The sequence below is a fragment of the Falco cherrug genome, chromosome Z (genome assembly GCF_023634085.1).
Source record: "Falco cherrug isolate bFalChe1 chromosome Z, bFalChe1.pri, whole genome shotgun sequence".
In the NCBI taxonomy this organism is placed as follows: domain Eukaryota; kingdom Metazoa; phylum Chordata; class Aves; order Falconiformes; family Falconidae; genus Falco; species Falco cherrug.
Window position 1 is genome coordinate 44269633 of NC_073720.1, and position 18669 is coordinate 44288301.

General features: G+C 44.0%; 1 protein-coding gene across 4 annotated transcripts in view; it reads right to left on the reverse strand.

The window, feature by feature from the left end:
* GOLM1 (golgi membrane protein 1) overlaps positions 1-14903 on the reverse strand; it is a 32764-nt gene extending 17861 nt beyond the window's left edge. Inside the window, exons 1-4 of one of the 4 annotated variants that reach the window (XM_055698415.1) lie at positions 14679-14903; positions 14133-14194; positions 7550-7671; positions 5347-5526 (exon numbers count right to left, since the gene is read on the reverse strand). In XM_055698415.1, coding sequence (XP_055554390.1) covers positions 5347-5526; positions 7550-7648 — 279 coding nt within the window. In that variant the 5' untranslated portion in view covers positions 7649-7671; positions 14133-14194; positions 14679-14903. The other 3 variants (XM_055698413.1, XM_055698412.1, XM_055698414.1) reach the window with 3 other exon arrangements.
* Positions 14904-18669: the final 3766 nt, after the last annotated feature.

Sequence of the window (18669 nt, forward strand, 5' to 3'; positions counted from 1 at the left end):
AAAATGCAACACTGGTTTAAAAAACAGAAACAAAACACATGTAGGCACCTTCTCCCTCTCACAGCAGGCTTTCTTCTCCCCTCACCCCACCCCAGTCCACTGTCATTTTTTTTGAGCAGAGCTGACTCTCTGCATACCAATAGGTACTCTGTCTCAGAAGGCTGTGCTGGGAATTCAAATTTTCCCAGAAGGAGGGGATCTGAGAGCAGCTGTGGCCAGTATTAAAAGACACTGAACAACAGGACAGTGACATGCTTCACATGTAATATACAAAGCTTGGGTCCCTGCTCAGTAAAAAAATGTGGGCTCAGAAGAATTACAGAAATCCAAAGAAAATTACGAAGTGCAAAAGCACATTCTGGCAGTTACAAATAAGAGACATTACACATACTGTTCTCCTCTTCAAAAAGATTCTTGTTGCTGCACATATCCCAAAAGCTATGAGTTCTAAATAACAGCCATACAAAGTATTGTTCTTTAGAAAATTGCTTATGGATTAGAAACAGCCCTTTTACATTTCAGATTCCTTATCTATTCATGTAAGCTTTCTTCATCTCTTCAGTTTATTTCTGTATGGATTTCCAGAACATATTTTCTAAATTTACATTAATCCTTAAAAAGTCAAGCAGATTTTTTAAAAGAAGACTGATCACAGAAGTGATTTACACATACTCACACCTAAGAGGGTAATTATGTCATAATTACAACAGTTTTCCAGGATTACATTGCCTTAGTGAATGGTGAACCCACAGGGTATGTCAGACTCTGACCACCTCCCAACTTCTATGCCCTAGTCCTTTTAAGCAGCACAGTGACAGTTCCATCAGAAAAGGTGGCAGATTTAACTCAAAGTGGTTACCACACTGCCACTGACAATGGACTTCAATGTGGCAAGTATTTTACTGGTGTACTATTTGGTATGAAACTAAATCAGGAACATAATTATTCTGTATTTTATCAACAGAGAAGTAAAACACAGTGAACACATACGAACTGCAATTAAGGTAAGTCCTGAATGTCATTTGAGAGCTGCTTTTGGTAAGGAGTCCACATTGTGAAAGTTTTTTCCTGTACAGATTTTTTCTATAACCAGAACAACCATCATTTCTCCCTGAAAAAGGGTTTTTTGAGATGGATCATTCACTCCTACACATCACCTGAAAGCATTTTCATTTTTCTTTATAAACAGTAACAACAACTAAACAAGATCCCATTTCCCACTCAGAGATCTGTCTAGTTAGTCAGACAGTTTGTATTCATTCTGAAGCAAGTTGAGAAGCTCGGAGATTCAAATTCGCATTCATCCTTTGTGACTAGGTAAATACTTGGTGCTAATCCCTGTGGGGTAAGTAAGTTCAGTTCAAGGACCAAGTTTCCCATAACCAGAAAGGGTGAATGCATTACTTGCCTCTCAGGAATCCTCGATTCCACTAGAATCTGTGAGGCCAAAAAACAAGGATAAATGTGTGCCTGTGTGTGTAGGTATACAAGTATGTATACACATGTGAATATACAACACACACACACGGATATACATACACACATGAAGAAAATCACTCAGAAACAGTCTTTTCTTACATTCCACATCTCTCTGTGCAATAACCTTTGATCCTGGACAGCTTCTTCAGATCAAGATCCTTCGTAAGGAGAACTAAGTTTTCCCTCTCTTCCTTACCACCATACCAGGGGCATTCCTAACTTAAGAGTGGATGAATCTATGCCAACTGGACTGATGGCATCTTTTGACAAATACACACAGGTTCCTAGTAAAACAGCTCTCCCTACTCTGAAATCACACAGTTAGAAAACAACATCTATTTGTGCAGGGTATTTACTCATGCATCGCAAGAAGAGCAAATTTTGTATTTGCCATGAAGTGGAGCACAGGCACACACATGCTTGTCCTACCACTTCAGGCTCCTGAGACATGCTCTTCCCAGTACAAAAAAAGCAGAAGACCGGAAATTAGTTCATGGCATCACTTTTATCAAATGCTTCCTACAGCATCAGCTCCTGAGGTTTCAACAGCAAGCTTCACAGACTATCCCATCACTGAACAACTGCGTTTTAGGACGACGGAGTGAAAAGCACTTAAGAGGAAGAAACAGCTATATTAGGTTGGCCCCAAAAGCCTGTTGAGGAGCCTGGCTGACAGTCCCTCGGGAGGCAGTCCTGAAGGGCCAAGGGGTCCAGGAAGGCTGGACAGTCTTCAACAACGATATCTTAAAGGTGCAGAGGCAGGCGGTCCCCACGTGCCAGAAGACAGGCTGGTGGGATAGAAGACCAGCCTGGCTGAACAGAGAGCTTTGGCTGGAACTCGGGGGAAAAAGGAGAGTTCACCACCTCCGGAGCAGGGGCAGCCAGCTCAGGAGGGCTGTAAGGATGACACGAGGTTATGCAGGGAGAAGGTGAGAAAGGCGAAAGCCCAGCTAGAACTCACGCTGCCCACTGCTGTGAATAATAACAAAAAATGTTACAAACACATTAGAAACGAAAGGGGGGCCGAGGATAATGTCCATCCCTTATTGGATGCGCAGGGAACATGGCCACAAAGGAAAGGCTGAGGTACTTAATGCCTGCTTTGCCTCAGTCTTCAATAGCAAGGCCAGTACCCTCAGGTTACGCAGCCTCCTGAGCTGGAAGATGCGGACAAGGAGCAGAACACGGTCCCCACAGTCCACGAGGAAATGGTCAGGGACCTGCTGCAGCACCTGGACACGCACAAGTCTGTGGAGCTGGCTGGGATCCACCCAAGGGTACCGCGGGAGCTGGCGCAACAGCTCACCAACCTACTCTCCATCATTTATCAACAGTCCGGGCTAACTGGAGAGGCCCCAGCTGACTGGAGATTAGCCAGCGTGACACCCACATACAAGAAGGGCAGGAAGGAGGATCCAGGGAACTACAAGCCTGTCAGCCTGACCTCAGTGCCAGGGAAGGTTGTGCAGGAGATCACCCTCAAAGCCATCATGTGGCATGTACAGGACAAGCAGGGGATCAGGCCCAGCCAGCATGGGTTTATGGAAGGCAGGACAAGCCTTTGACACTGTTTCCCACAACATTCTCCTGGATCTGGGGGTGCTGGCTGAACATGAGCCACCTGTGGACCCAGGCGGTCAAGAAGGCCAACAGCATCCTGGCTTGTGTTCAAAATAATGTGGCCAGCAGGACAAGCAATAGCTTTGACCCCCTGTACTCGGTGCTGGTGAAGCTGCACCTTGAATACTGTGTTCAGTTTTGGGCCCCTCAGTTCAAGAGGAACGCTGAGGTGCTGGGTGCATCCAGAGAAGGGCAATGGAGCTGCTGAAGGACCTGGAGCACAAGTCTTATGAGGGGCAGCTGAGGGAACTGGGGTTGTTTTGCCTAGAGGACACTCGGGGGGGACCTTATTGCTCCCTACAACTACCTGGAAGGAGGCTGTAGGCAGATGGGGGCAGGTCTCTTCTCCCAGATCACAACCAACAGGACAAGATGAAACGGCCTCAAGTTGCACCAGGGGAGGTGTAGATTGGGTATTAGGGAAGATTTCTTCAATGAAGGGGTGGTGAATTGTTGGAACAAGCTGCCCAGGGAGGTGGTAGAATCATCCTCCCTGGAGGTGTCTGAAAAATTCATACATGCAATGTTTAGCCACATGGTTTAGTGGAAAATTTCATGGTCCTGGGCTAATAGTTGCACTTGATGATCAAGGTCTTTTTCAACCTAAATGATTCTACGGTTCTATGAAAAGAGGTGTCCTGGTTTCAGCTGAAGTATGAGTTCATTTTCTTCTTGGTGGCTAGTGCGGTGCTGTGTGTGGATTAGGTGTGGGAGCAGGCTATTCAGGGACTTTTCCATTTCTCAGGCCTTGCCAACAAGAAGGCTAGAGGGGTACGGGAAACTGGGAGGGAACACAGCCAGCACAGCTGACCTGAACTAGCCAAAGGGATATTCCATACCATGCGCGGGACATCATGCTCTGTATATAAACTGGGGGAGGGTGGGCTGGCTGGGGTACTGATCATTGCTCAGTGACTGGCTGGCCATCAGTTGGCAGGCGGTGAGCAATCGTACTGTGCCTCAGTTTTCTTTTCTCCCTTCCCTTTGGATTTCATCCCTCTCCCCTTCCCCCTCCTTTTCATTGTAACTGTTATTGTTGCTATTATTGCTTTTATGGTTTTATTCTACCTCAATTATTAAGCTGTTTTTACCTCAGCCCTTGAGTTTCGCATCCTTTTTGATTCTCCTTCCCACCTCTCTGTGGGAGGGGGGAATGATCGAGCTACTGTGTGGCACTTAATTACTGGCTGGGGTTAAACCAGTCCTTTTTGGCCAAAACCAGGACAAGAGGTAAAAAGAATTATTTCTTTGAAGACCTCGGATAAAAATGATTCAAAATAAATTAGGAATATATGCCACTGATGTGTGTATTAATGAAACAATTGCACCTTCCATTTTTCATTTAAGTCTTTCTAAGATTATTCTGGCGATATTTTATTCATGCACCACAAGTTCTGAGCCGCAAATCATCACCTAATGATCAACGCTTAACCTGAAGAGCACCTATTACCATCATCAGTTGTATCTGTTCAGTCCACTGAAAAGAATAGTCCTGGAAAGAGACTCCACAGGAGAAACAATAAGCCACTAATAAATATTCTCAGCTAAATACTTCTAGTAACCAAGAGAAAAGTGATATTGACTAACAGCCATACCTGACTGGTATAAGCAACATGAGGAAAATACAGAACAAAACAGTTTTGAAGATACTACACAGCAGTAATTACACACACTGCTATTTAAGAAGGTATGGTCACATTCTTCACAAAGGACCCCAACTTCTCTGGCAATGCTGCACTGTCAGGAGCACTGCCACAAAAGGCTAGTCTAAACTTATCATGTCTCCCAACACTATGGGGTCTTGGAGACAGAAGGTCGAGGTGCCAGAAAATTTGTAACGCATTTAGAAATAAATGTCAACCATTTATGCCTACAAATACATACAAATGTATTTGGGAATATGAATATATCTGTTGGTGCAGTTTCTTCCTTTCATGAAGTTTTAAAACATCAGCATACAGGAAAGAAAGCCAGAGGCCAACCCAAGATTGGTAAGAATAATTTATAGAGGGGGTAAAGATTTTATTCACAAGTGCTGTTACTTTCAGCTTCTAATATTTAACATACAATGAATGCTATAATGTGAATTCGATGTCCATTTTCTATATACTATGCAATAATAGTTGAAATAAATATTTTGCTACACCAATACTGACTGTATCGGCTAGAACATATGAGCAATATTTTTCTGTTGCAGAGTGTCTTGGTAAACCAGACTCGCAGAAAACTGGCTAGAAAAGGCCCTACCTTTTCTTCCTGATGTACTCTGTTCGCATTTTCCATCTGAAAGCTGTGCAAGGACTGGATTTTGTCTATCTGCTGTCGCTGCTTCTCTAGCTCCCCTTGGAATTCATTCTTTTTGAGCTCCACAGCGCCTCTCTCTGCTGCCGCCCTGCGGACTTTGCCTTCCAGATCCATGATCCGACCCTGAGGATGAGCAAATTAGTCAAAGCAAACAGAAATGCTTCCCCCTTGCCAGACTCTTCCCCAATATACTCAAAGAATACCAAATTTCACAGAACTAACAATGCTAATGTCACCAAAGTATAGTGTCAGCTGGGGATACCTGCCACACACAGACACACCCACCCCAGTTTTACACAAATTAACAGTACAGCATAGTCCGAGACAATCAAAATTTCAGTTAAGGGAAATGCAAAGCTGCCTCAGTACTTGAGCTTGAAGAAAATCAAAAACACTCCCACAAAAATAACCCACGAAAAAAGGCTGCAGTCTACAATTCTTCTGAAGTACAAGGTCAAATAATTTTTATAAGTTAATCCAGGCAATTCTGATATCACTGCACTTCCCAGTGTTGATCTTAAATTAATTCAGAAGGAAAACTCATCTCTCAAATCAATACATTTTCCTGAAAGACTTGGGAAAGAGTAGAGGAACAACAACACTGCCCAACATAAAACACTGACATATGGCTGTTACACAAAGACACATACGAGAAAACCCCATTTATAAGCAGAACATTGTCATTCTTCTTGATTGCTCAAAGAGCAGTGACAATCAGAGGAAAATTCACACACCACAGTATGCTACATACTACTGCCCGCCTACTCTGCTTCTCTGCCACAGAGAGAGAGAGAACGGAGAGGTGGCAGGGATGGGGTGAGGCGCTGAGTTGTAGTTTAGCTGGAAGAGCAAAGAAAAGCACTTACTCCATTTCAGTCATAACAGCTGCAAAGTCTTGCCAACGAATGAGTTGACAGCGCGCTTTAGAAGCTCTGTCTGCATCTTCAGTTACGCTTTTACTTCAGAGTACATGACTATGCAGAACTGAAACTATTTTCAAGCTAATCTTGGGAGAAATGTACATGATGATATACTAAATCAGTTAACAGTACAGAGGACCTTGTGTCTCTAGTTTATTGAGATAAAGAGTAAGCTTTATTTTCCCCCCTATTAGCTGGCTTACAGCCATGCAGCAAAGCTTCAGCAGTACTGCTGGTAGCCACCACCCTGAGGCCACTGACTAAGGGAAAACAAGGGATGACCAGAGTCCCAGAGGACAGGGCATCATACCCTCACCAAAGGAAAGCTAAGGCATACCCATAACCACATGGCCAGAGACACATATCCTGTTTGAACAGTGCGCACTCTGAGGTGAAACAGTTCGATTGCTACAGCTGTCAACTCAGTACTAACATCTTGCTCAATTACAAAGAGGACACAAATTCACTGGAAAAACTTGGATGGAGCTCTCATCAGCCATGTTTAATCACTAGTTCATTAGTTTTTATGTTTGCTTGTTAAAAAAAGGGCAAAGAAAAAAAATCAACCATCCTGCACACATTGTCACAAACTAGAAACTTTATTCACATACCTAACTTCAGAGTACACTCCAGAAAGGATTAAAAACAAAGTTCAACAGTCACAGCAAATACAGTTACTGTTAGAAAAATAACAGACAAGGTAATTATTCCATGTTAGTTGTGTGCCCTCTTTAGGAAAGGTTTCCAAGAAGCACAAATACAGATCTTTAGACACTGTTTCTGAACAAGCAAGGTTTCCTTGTACTTGGTGGGAAGTATGCATACGTTCTTATAGGTCATGTAAGAAAAAAAATCTAGGGAGATGAGCAAAATGCACATGCCCATTCACATTAAAAATGGAGTGCCCATCTCAACGTACAATTAGGAAGAAAAGAGGATGGCATTTGCCACCTCTGTAACTGAAAGAACACAAGATGGCTGAACACTTTGTGTGAGCAGAAGTAACAAGTACCATACATGAAGGTCTTCAAGTTCTGTGTCCCACCCACGTACAAAAAGGCATTCCTCCCATTTCTCCCCACCTCCCACTACTGGTAAGCAACAACTTGTGAAAATGCCTGTAACAAGCTGAAGCTCCTGGCCTACCACAGGCAGGGGAAACATCCATCTTGCATCCTGTTAACCACACATTTACAAGATGACATGCAGAGCAATAGGAAAGTTACCTGCAGATCCACGCTGCGAGAACTTGCAATCCAGTAATTGAAACCCAAAACAATGATGCATGCCACAAGCGCAGCCAGGAGGAGGGGTGGAGACTTCATCCCTCTACAGCTGTTTCCTAGCCCTACCATTTCAAGAAGAAAAAAAACAAACCCAAAAATCCACAACAGTGTGGAAACCTGCAAATTAAAACAGACAAATTATATTGCATCCTTCGCTACAGCTATTTTATATACACAATGAAACTTTTATTGCAGTAACACAAGAGCTGTCAGCTGAAGGGACCTACACCTAGCAAGGAAGGCCCACTGTCCAGGTATTTTCATCTGAAGGACAAAGAACAGCAATCTTGTACATAAAGCTTCACAAGGACTTCAGAGGGAATCATGAATATTCCTAACAATGTGATGAAGATCTGCAATAAACAGAACAAACCAGCCATCCTTTTATCATACATGCCACCCAAAAAGCTAATGAGACAACAATGGTCTACAGATAGGATAGATTTCTTGTTAATTCCCTCAGTCCGAAAATACACTTGGCCTCACTGTTTCAGGAGTAATTTGCATTTTGCTTCCTAAACTTGGCTCATTTCATCTTATTCCTTCTGATAATACTATTTTATTTTCAGTGTTGGAACCAGAAAGTTAAATAAATCAGATTGTACCAAATTAAAGATAATAATAATGAAAAAAAAAAATAGCAGACACTCCATTGATTTCAATGGTAAATTAGTACTATGTGATGTTTGGTTTGATCCTCAGCTGCTTTCTCTGCTCCCAACAGAAGACAACCTTGCTTTGACGAATGAGCAGTACCAATGGTACTACTGGTTGCTATTGAACTTGGGTTGTTTCTGTGGAATAGCCTATCTTAGCAGAAAAGCAGAGGCAAAGGGCAGTTCCAATGCTGTTTGAAATAGGCCATACTCATCCTATGACATGGTAAAATCTGTTCTTAATGAGTGTAATAGCATCTAACTCAATGAATCCTCAAATCCACTGGGAATCTTGAGCACGGTTTGTAACAGATTGCTCTCTTGTAAACAGAGAGAGATCAACTGTTTTTCCCCTTTTGTGCTCCTGCAAAGAAAAACCAGCAAAAATGAGCCCAGAAAATCAGACAGCAAACACTGATGCATCACAAGACACTAACTAAATCCAAAATAGGTACATTCCCTATTAATATATTGTAGTCTCTCAAGGTGCACGCTCTTAAATAAACCAACCTTTTTCCTATGGATGCAATTCACAAGTTGTGATGTATTTAAAAATTAACAAATGGTATCAACTCTCAAAGGGTTTACACATGGACATACACTGTAATCACAGAGGAAGAAGGTGATGTCAGCAGTTAGCAGGTACCAGAAATGCCAGTTTTACTGTATGTCCAGCTCACACATAACTGTGCACACGGCACCCTCTGCAGAAAACCCTCTTTACAGGCAATATAAAATAAAACCATCCTCCTCTTTTCTCAGCAGGGACTGCATGATACTTCACCAGATTGGTTACGGCTTCAAGTCTACATGTTCATTTGAAGAGTTTGTGAATGTGGGGATGGGGTATATATGGAGTCTAAGAGTAAAAAATGGCTTCCTGAAAATGGTCTCTCTTCATGTATTTACATACACAGAGACAAAAAACCCTCCAAAACCAAACTGAAAACAAACCAAAAAAAGTGTGCATAGCTGCACAGGTCCAACACCCAAGGCTCAAGTTTCTTGCCTAAGAAAACCTCAGCTACAGAGCAAACCGATAGATGCAACACAGCTGCAAAGCAGAAAAACAGGCAGAAAAATAGAAATGCAGTAGACTAAAACACACACATAGATACACACAAATTTCCAACACAAAGCCAAAAATTGCAGAAACAACTACATTTTGCACACATTATGCTCCTTCTGTGCCATCCTACAAGCAGAGCCTGAGAAGTACAGAGTGACCTTGCCTTACATAGATTCCCTGAAAACCACAAACCACAGATCTCCAGAACAGCAAAAATGAGAGGTGGAAAATGGGGATGATCAGCACTCTTGCATCAGCTAAGAATGAGATAATTCATTTACTTTTGCTTACTGGAATAAAATACTACATTTCCAAAAATATATATAGCAATCTGTCATGAAGCCATTTGTATCCTGCTCTTCAGTGTTAGAATATTAGCCGCTATACTTGAAAACATGGAAAAATTACTAAACATAGCACTGGAAGACATAATGCATCATTCCAAATGTTACTTGAATAAAATAATCTGCATTTTCCTCCTAGCAGTCAGAAGTAGAGAAAGCAGTCCACATTACCTGCAGTAACAACTTGCACTGGAATTTAACTACTGTACAAATATTTGTGACTAGCTGTTAAGCTCAAAAAAGGTTCAGATGCAAAGCAACTATATTGTTCAAAGGAAGAACGAATAGTTCACTGTGTAGCTTAAAGCATGGGCACAAAACCATGTTAAAGGAACGCCAATACACCCACCGAGTTGTGGCAGTCTGACCCTGGCTGAATGTCAAGTGCCCACCAAAACTGTTCTGTCACTCCCTTCCTCAACCGAACAGAGGAGAGAAAATACAATGCAAAGCTCGTGCGTCAAGATAAGGGCAGGGACATCACTCAGCAATTGCCATTATGGGCAAAATGGATTTGACTTGGCGAAAATTAGTTTATTACCATTCAAATAACATAAAAAACCACCTTCCCCTTACCCCATCCTTCTTCCCAGGCTCAACATCACTCCCTGCAGTGGGATGGGGAATGGGGGTTACAGACAGTTCATCACACATTGTCTCTGCCGCTCCTTCCTCCTCACACTCTTCCCCTGCTCCAGCACAGGGTCCCTCCCACGGGACACAGCTCTCCATGAACGTCCCCAACGTGAGTCCTTCCCACACACTGCAGTTCTTCACGCACTGCTCCAGTGTGAGTCCTTCCACGGGGTGCAGTCCTTCAGGCACAGACTGCTCCAGCATGGGTCCCTCACAGGATCACAAGTCCTTCCAGCAAACCTGCTCCAGCCTGGGCTCTTCTCTCCATGGGTCCACAGGTCCTGCCAGCAAACCTCCTTCAGCACAGGCTTCCCATGGGATCACAGCCTCCTTTGGGCACCCACCTGCTCCAACACAGGGTCCTCCAGAAGCTTCAGGTGGGTATCTGCTCCACCATGGGCCTCCGTGGGCTGCAGGGGCACAGCCTGCCTCACCGTGGGCTGCACCTCACACTGCAGGTAAGTCTCTGCTCCAGCGCCTGGAGCACTCCTCCCCCTCCTACTTCACTGACCTTGGTGTCTGCAGAGTTCTTGCTCTCACAGTTTCACTCCTCTCTTCTGCTGTTGCATGTTGCTTTTTCCCCCCTTCTCTTTCTCCCTTCTTAATAAGCTACCACAGAGGTGCTTCCACTGTCGCCAACGGGCTTGGCCTCGGCCGGCAGCAGGCCTGTCTTGCAGCCGGGTGGCACTGGCTCCATTGGACACAGGGGAAGTTTCTGGCAGCTTCTCACAGAAGCCACCCCTGTAGACCCCTGCTACCAAAACCTTGCCATGCAAACCCACTACATGAGTACACAAACCCAGCAGCCTCACCAACTCTTCTGTTGTTTTAGCTATTAAAAGCAGGCAGGCAAGAAAGCATTGATTTCACCAAAACCTGTTTGACTTCAATACATTTCTCTCTATAGAAAATCCAGTGTTTTTTACCCTTAAATAAATCATGTGAATTGGGAACGTATTTTTATACTCAACAGAAAGAAAGGCAAAAGGAAGAGGAAAGAGATGAAGAACACAGAAGGATCTTCCTTCCAAATAGCGCAGATCCAAAACATTACCTCAGTTGCAATATTGATATTCCCCTTCTCATTAGTTTAAAAATAAAAACTTTAACTTCCTGTCAAGGATACACACACACATATGCATTTTGGAGAAGCGATAAGCAAATCGGCTCTGTAAGTACATTTACATGGAAATGTATTTTTACATGCTGTTTCACAGGAAACATCTGGTTTGTCACAGCTGTTTGAGTTGAAAATAAATATGTTTCTGATTTTATGGATAAAAAAGTGATTTTACTGAACTTGAAGGAATCTGTGTTTCATGAATATTTATGACAGATGTGAACATGAGGTGGTGTATCATGTGCATAATGCTCCACATTTGCTAGAGCATAAAATTCCTGACTTCTTAATAGCACATTTCATCCTTCTGCTTTACCAACCAAGCAGTGCTTCACTGGAGAGGAAGATGTTTTAGACTGAGATATTCGAGTGAGTTAACGTAGAACACATTTTTATTTCCCCTATTAATATACTATCAGTCTGAGCAATTCCTTCTTTTAGTGTACTCAGCTGAAGTAGGATAGCTGGTATCCAGCAGTTTTCCACTACAGATAATTAACAGCTGCACTGACTAAGTCTCAACACTAAGACAGAGGCAAAACCAGAGCAAAACAATTTGTGCATTTCAGACTCCCAGAAGGAAAGCCAAGCCCCTCTGCTCACAAGGTCCAGATACTCTTTGTATCTGTGTGAGACCTGCTGAGCAGATGAAGCATTAAATAAAAGCAGTGCACAGCCACAGCAGAAGCAAAAGGAGTGCCTTATACCCTGGCCCACTCACATGCCTACCAACTACCTCCTCCACCACCCAGCCACCACATGGTATAAAGCCATCCTAAGCTGAAGCAGCATGTGAAGAACATGTGCAACATGTGTGAAGGTGCATCTTACTCAGAGCTCTGCACCGCCAAGTAAGGACAGAGACTGACGAAAACCCCTTTAGAAAGGCAGGTTGATAACCAGAGGCAAAAACCCAACAAGGACCTGAGGGCTACCAGACAGCTCTGAGAGGATACACAATGCCACCCCAATCAGACTGGCCAACAGGTGACTGCTCTGCCCAGGCTGGGGTAACTTCTTTCCATCAAGGGACTCCCGCAGATAAGACAACAGTGTTAGCCTCACCTTTTGCAGATTCCTCTCCAGTTTGTCAGTGAGATTCTGGAAGAATTACCTGTTTTTTGAGCTACTGCCATCAAATTTCTATGCCTGACTGCTTGAATAAAAATATATCAGCTTAACCAAACAAGCAGTTCATCAAGCAAGTCAAGCTCTTTCGCTGACAAGTCAGTTATACTCAGACTTTACTAAATCTGACTTAAAGGTACCAGAAATGGTGTGTTATTAAAAATAACTAACTAAAACTTTTAAAAAGTAATTATTAAAAAAGTGAATCAAAAAGCACATATTTAAAAACCAGGATGGTTTGGGGGCAAATGGAAATGGAGAGGTGAAAAAAATGAGTCAAAAGCTTTCATTTTTTGTTTCATATGTGGTTAACATACAGTAGTGATCATCCTTGAAGAGAAATCCAGCTGTTGGTGTTCACTCACAGCTGGATGTTACCCACAAGTACCATCACTCACAGTCACATAGCAAGAACCAGCTACCGCCAAAAGCAACCTTCATGCTTTCAGGGGTGCGCTGACTGGGTCTAATACACTGTCACAAAACACAGCACACAGATTTCTTATCCTCTGCCACAACACTTTTCAGGGGTGGTTTTTTTCCCCAAGTTTGCAAGTCAAAAAGAGGTCAACAAATATTCTTCCAATGGAGATTTAAACTTTGTACAGTGAACTCAAACCTGCTGACCACAAACCTTCCAAATACCTTCCACAACAATTCGCAAACTGCAGGCTGAAAGGAGAACAAAACAAACAAAAAACTCCTGAAACATTCAGTAACACTTTTCAAACTTCTGAAATGAGCCAGTTGCCCAAAGTACAAAGTAGCAAACACCAAAAAAAAAAAAAAAAAAAAGATAATTCAAACACAGACGCTGCAGGATGTGTCACTGAGTCACTATTTGCCCAAATTATGAAGTTACACTTTATACAAGAACAGGAAGCAGAGAAGCATTTACAGCTGAACACATTCAGCAACTGCACTCTCACCCTTCCGCACTAAACTGCTACCATCCTCCCACCCCTGTAACACAACACGTATAGTTTCGCTGTAAAACATGCAAACCTCCCCTGAGAAAAAAATAAAAATCAACATTACAAATAGCTCTATAGGAGCAAAGTGCTGTTAACGTAAAAGATGATATAAGACTCAATCCAGGAGCTAGGTTAATTAAAAACTTGATCAGCTACTCCCATCTTCAAGCTGACAAGGGAAAACAACAAAGCGAAGAAAGGTAAACCTCTTGGAGTGCAGGAAATAAACCCAGTTATTACTGTGTACTCAATAGTTAAGCCAAAGTTTCTGAGGAGGTGGGGGAAGAAACACTTTTCCAAGCAGAAGCAGGAAGGCCTCTGGAGGCACAAACTTACAAAAAGGCATCAGCCACCCCAGCAGAAGTCAAGAAGACCTCCACAGCTCTGTCTGGCCACGGGGAGGGAAAGCAGGGAACTTGCTGAAGCAGGGCTGGCTCAGAAGTAGGAAAGGTGAACAGTTTCAGGCCACAGCCTTGGCTGAAAGGGACCTCGAAAGACCATCTGGTCCAGTCCTTCCCGGGAAGGGGAGCCTGCAGATCATCTCACACCCCGCCTTGTTATGACCCTTTCTGATTTCTAACCATCATTATTTCTACCTCTGCTGTGAATATTCAGAGTCGTCGTGGGCTCAACACGCAGAAACGTCTGTGCAGAAGACCTAAAAAGGGAAGATTGATGAAATTAAAAAAAACCAATAATTAATACAATAAACCGCTGTTAAGTGTCGGGTATGCATGCAACCTAAGCCCTGACGAGCCACCCCAGTGCCTCCGCAGGCATCCACCCGCGGCAAGGGGGAAGTTCCCGGGGGACGGGACTGGGAGCCCGGGCCGGGTGCGCCGGCCTCACCGCCCGCCTCCCGCCGAGCCCAGCGCCTCCCGCGCCGCCCGCCTCCCGCCGCCCGGCACGGGCTGCTGCCGCCGGCCGAGGCGAGCCCGGCGGGGCAGCGGCAGGCCGCGGCCCGGGGTCTCTGACGCCGCGCCGCCCACCCCTCGCCCGGCCCGGTCCGCCTCCGCCGGCCGGCCGCCCGCCTCAGCCGCCGCCGAGACCGAGGTGCAGGGGGACGGGACTCCCGGCAGGCCCGGCCGCGCCAGCCCCCGGCCCAGCCCCGCGGGCAAAGGCGGGGGGCCGCAGCCGCTCACCTCACCTCGCCGTGCCGCCGCGCCCGCCGAGCAGGAAGGCGACCGCAGGCGGCGGCCCGTGCCGCGCCTCCCGCAGCCCCCCGGCGCCCGCCGCGAGGCAGAGCGGTGGCAGCGGCAAGGGGCGCGGCCGGCAGGGCGGGCAGCGCAGGAAGGGCGGGCGCGGGCGAAGCCTGGCAGCCGCAGGGGCAGCGAGCGCGCCCCGACACCGGGCGCTCGCGGCCAGCCCCGCCCCCGGCCCCGCCCCGCCCCGCCCCGCCGGCGCCTGCTGGCGAGGGGCGCCCGGACGCTGCGGCGGGGTTGGCGGCGGCAGCGCCGCGCTCTCGGGCCCGCCCGCGGTGAAGCCGCCGGGCAGCAGCGGGTGCCGCGCTCCCCTCAGCCCGCGCGTCGCGCCCCAGCGGCCGGGGCGGAGCTCCCGACCCGCGGCCCCGCGCAGGGCCCGGGTCCCGGTCGCGGTCACAGGCGATGGAGCGTCTGGAAAGCGGCGCGTGGGGAGAGCTGCGTGTGCGAAATCAGAAACCAGCGGCATAAAACTCTGGAAGGGCGTTTGAACATTATTTTTGACAGCCAAATGGGTGAAGCGGGTGTTTTCTTCGTTCAGAAGTAAAAAAAAAAAAAAATTCGGCGTTAGGCAGCGTGTCTTCCACGGCGATCAGCTCAGCTGAACGCTGCCCACGGCGGCGACCTGCCTGCTGTTTCTGCGAGTTAGCTTTTGCAAGTGGAAGATACACGATCAGAGTGAAAGCAGACTATAAAAATTGCTGCAACAGCAGTTGCAGGCTATGAAAAATGCAAAAGAATTTATTAATCTTTGGTAGAAGTTACGATTTTGAGATCAATTTCCATAACAATGTGGTGATTTAACAAAAACATAGTATTTCTAAATGAACAAAGAGCTCGAAGTTAACCAAATTGATCTTCCACATGTCACAAGATAATTTTGAATATAAGCCTTTCTTCCAGTCCTTGAAGACCATTTAAAAGCAGTGTAAGACTTCCATGTTAGCTTTCCTATGGGCTAGAACAAGGGGGTTTTAATTTTTTTTTTTTCTAAATAATACATGCAATGGCTTTGTCTAGCTCAGAAAGAGAATTTTTTCTTACAAGTTCAAAGCCATGTCGGATCACATCCTTCTAGTTAGGAAGATACATGATTTCCCAAGTAGGAGCTTTTTTCCCCTTATTTTTCAGTTTTTAAGGAAAAGTGGATCCTTCATTAGCAGCCTAGCCCAGCCAAAGTCTAGAGTTGTGATTTAACTAAAACCAGGTTTCAAATGTTTGGGGCACTGAATTGTTTGTTGAGATCCATAAAATCACAATGAGACTCAGAAAACAGCTCATTCATCTTTTGTCAGGAAGACAGGAAGATGTTTAAAATAAACACCAATAAAAATACTCATTAGGAATAACTGTGCAAGCAGAAGAAAATGAGGACTGCCTGCAGCTGGAACCACTGATTGACTGATTTTTGCCCTTCTTGCTTACAGGCAGCTAAAAATTCTGGAGACATAACCCCATTGTTTTCCCTGTCTCATGAGGATGTCTTCAGGTGAGGCAGTTCTGTCCAGAAGATTGGTGGGGCGTGGATCATTTAGATAACAGAAATGACTGACAAGTCTCAAAACCTTATTGACCATAAAACCTGTCTTTATAATATGCAGAGTGAATGTTTTATTAAGGCCAGCACTGTCTGCTGTATGGATCCAAAGAGAAAAAATTAAAGTTAAAAAAATACAGCACTATGCAGTCTGAAAACAGTGATTTGAAGAAGACTTAAACACATTGGCAGTGACAGAACTGCTTCAAAATGTTTATCAGCAGTCATCACCATTGTTTCAGAAAATACCAGTAATTGATACCGGCCAGAAAGATAGTTGTGAAAAGCTCAGTTGCTGCAGAGCAATAATTCCTATGTAAAAAAAAACAACCAACCAACAACTGCTCTATTTCATCATCATAGCCTACATTTATTTCCCTATTAATTAATACTTTAAATGACAACTATAACCAATCTTGCACAAAAACTAGTAGAACATGCAACACTAATGAAAATGTATCATTATTTTAAAACTAATAGCCATGTATTTAAACAGAGAACTAACAAAACCACAAGTTTTGTCTTTAAATGTAAACACAGTAAAGCAAAGAATCCTTGAATGAAAACCGCTTATTTTGGTTTAGAAGAACAAAATGGGTGGCATACAGCAGCCAGACCACTCGGCATGGTTTCCTATTTGCTGTATGTTCACAGTCCTACAGTGGTCTTTCAGAACTGTGTCCTAACACTGCTTTGAAGCCAATAGGAGTGCACATCTACATACATTAAACTGTAGAAAAGTTGAGAATCTCAGCAAGATGTCTTGGGACCAGTACTAACAGCAATACACTTGATAAGGGATTATTTATATAGGCTTCACAAGACAATGTGACTTTCAAGCCTGGAGAGAGCTGGCCTTGAGAAGGAAGCCAGATTCGTACTAGAAAACCCTACATACTAGGACTGAGTGTTAGTGACTTACTGCTGGCAAAATATTGTGCCTGAAGAGCTTGGTCTAGAAGTAAACAATTAACAGAAGGCTGCTGGAGGTGGATCACCTGCATCATTTGTATCTGTTCCAGAGGTATTTTTGAAAATCAAAACTGCTGTTTAAATGAAGTAAGAAAATGCGATGTGCTTTGAGAAAGAGGTATTAAAAGCACCCAAATTAGTATAATAATGGTTATTTATAATTAGATGAACTGGAAATGCAACAGTAGATGTGTGATCATTAACATATATATTTATATAGCTGGCATAGCACTGAAACCAGGATGCATTCTGGTGCAAAAATTGAAGTTAGCAAATTAGTCAATGGTAAAGGAACAAATGTTGGTTTATCTGTGTCAGAAACATTAAAACTGATGGTGGTGCACATTTTTATAACATTGAGAGTTATCCCATCAAAGATAACAGCATTCTGTAGGTGCCTGTATTACATTAGTTTTACCATGTTATGAGGCCTCTCTGCACAGAGACTTCGTTATAAGCAGTAGTTTCCACAGATGTTGAAATTTCCATCAAAAGAAAACATCTGAGGTATAAAGTACTTTGCAGTTGATGCTATGGAAATAGTACATTTGCTTTTTCTTGAACTCCTGGACAAATAAATCAGGAGATTATTCTGAAGTGTGGGCATCCTACATTTCCAGGGGATGACTAACATATAATTGCTTGACTTGTACAGTCTACAGTTTTTAGATATTACCAGCCCAGTGCTATGTGTCTGTGCTTTGTGTGGTGTTTCTGATACCTGTATGAATGAACAAAACTAATGTTAAAACCCCGCAACGATGTAAAAAGAATAGGGTTAAGAGTTCCAAAGTGAGCGATCATGTAGGCCAGTGTTTAAACCATGGAAAGGTATTTAACCTTGAAGAAGAACATCATGGAAAGCCCCAAGGTAAGATAGGCTGTAAATTTCTGCTTTGCTGTCTTATGGCTACTCACTTAGATACACATGCAAGAATTTGGAACAGCATTCACATAACAGTGAATGCTTAACTAACTTTGGGTAATTATAATACTAAAATGCACACCCCTTTGTGAATAACGAGTGTGCTAATTATGCCTCCCTAAATATTTTAAACACAAAGTTAAATGCATAAACATGATTGTGTGTAATTATGGGCAGTAAAAGAAATTGTTATGCACCAACCAGCTGTACTTTGGTACTGTAAACATAACGATTAATCAGAACGAGGCTGTACTGCCTGCATTAGATGCCTGGCACCTGATTCTGCAGAACTAGAAATGAAAGCAAGTATCGGCTGTGTGTTGATGGGCTTATTGCACACCGGGTGAAGAACCCTCATCTAGAATCATAGAAGCCCTGACAATTCTGTGATTCTGTGACAAGGGTTGTTTTTTATAGAAGCTTTCACAGCACTAGTAGTTGAAACTTTGTATTCTTTCTTCTCATTATGAAAACAATACATACATATAAAAAGGTCAGCT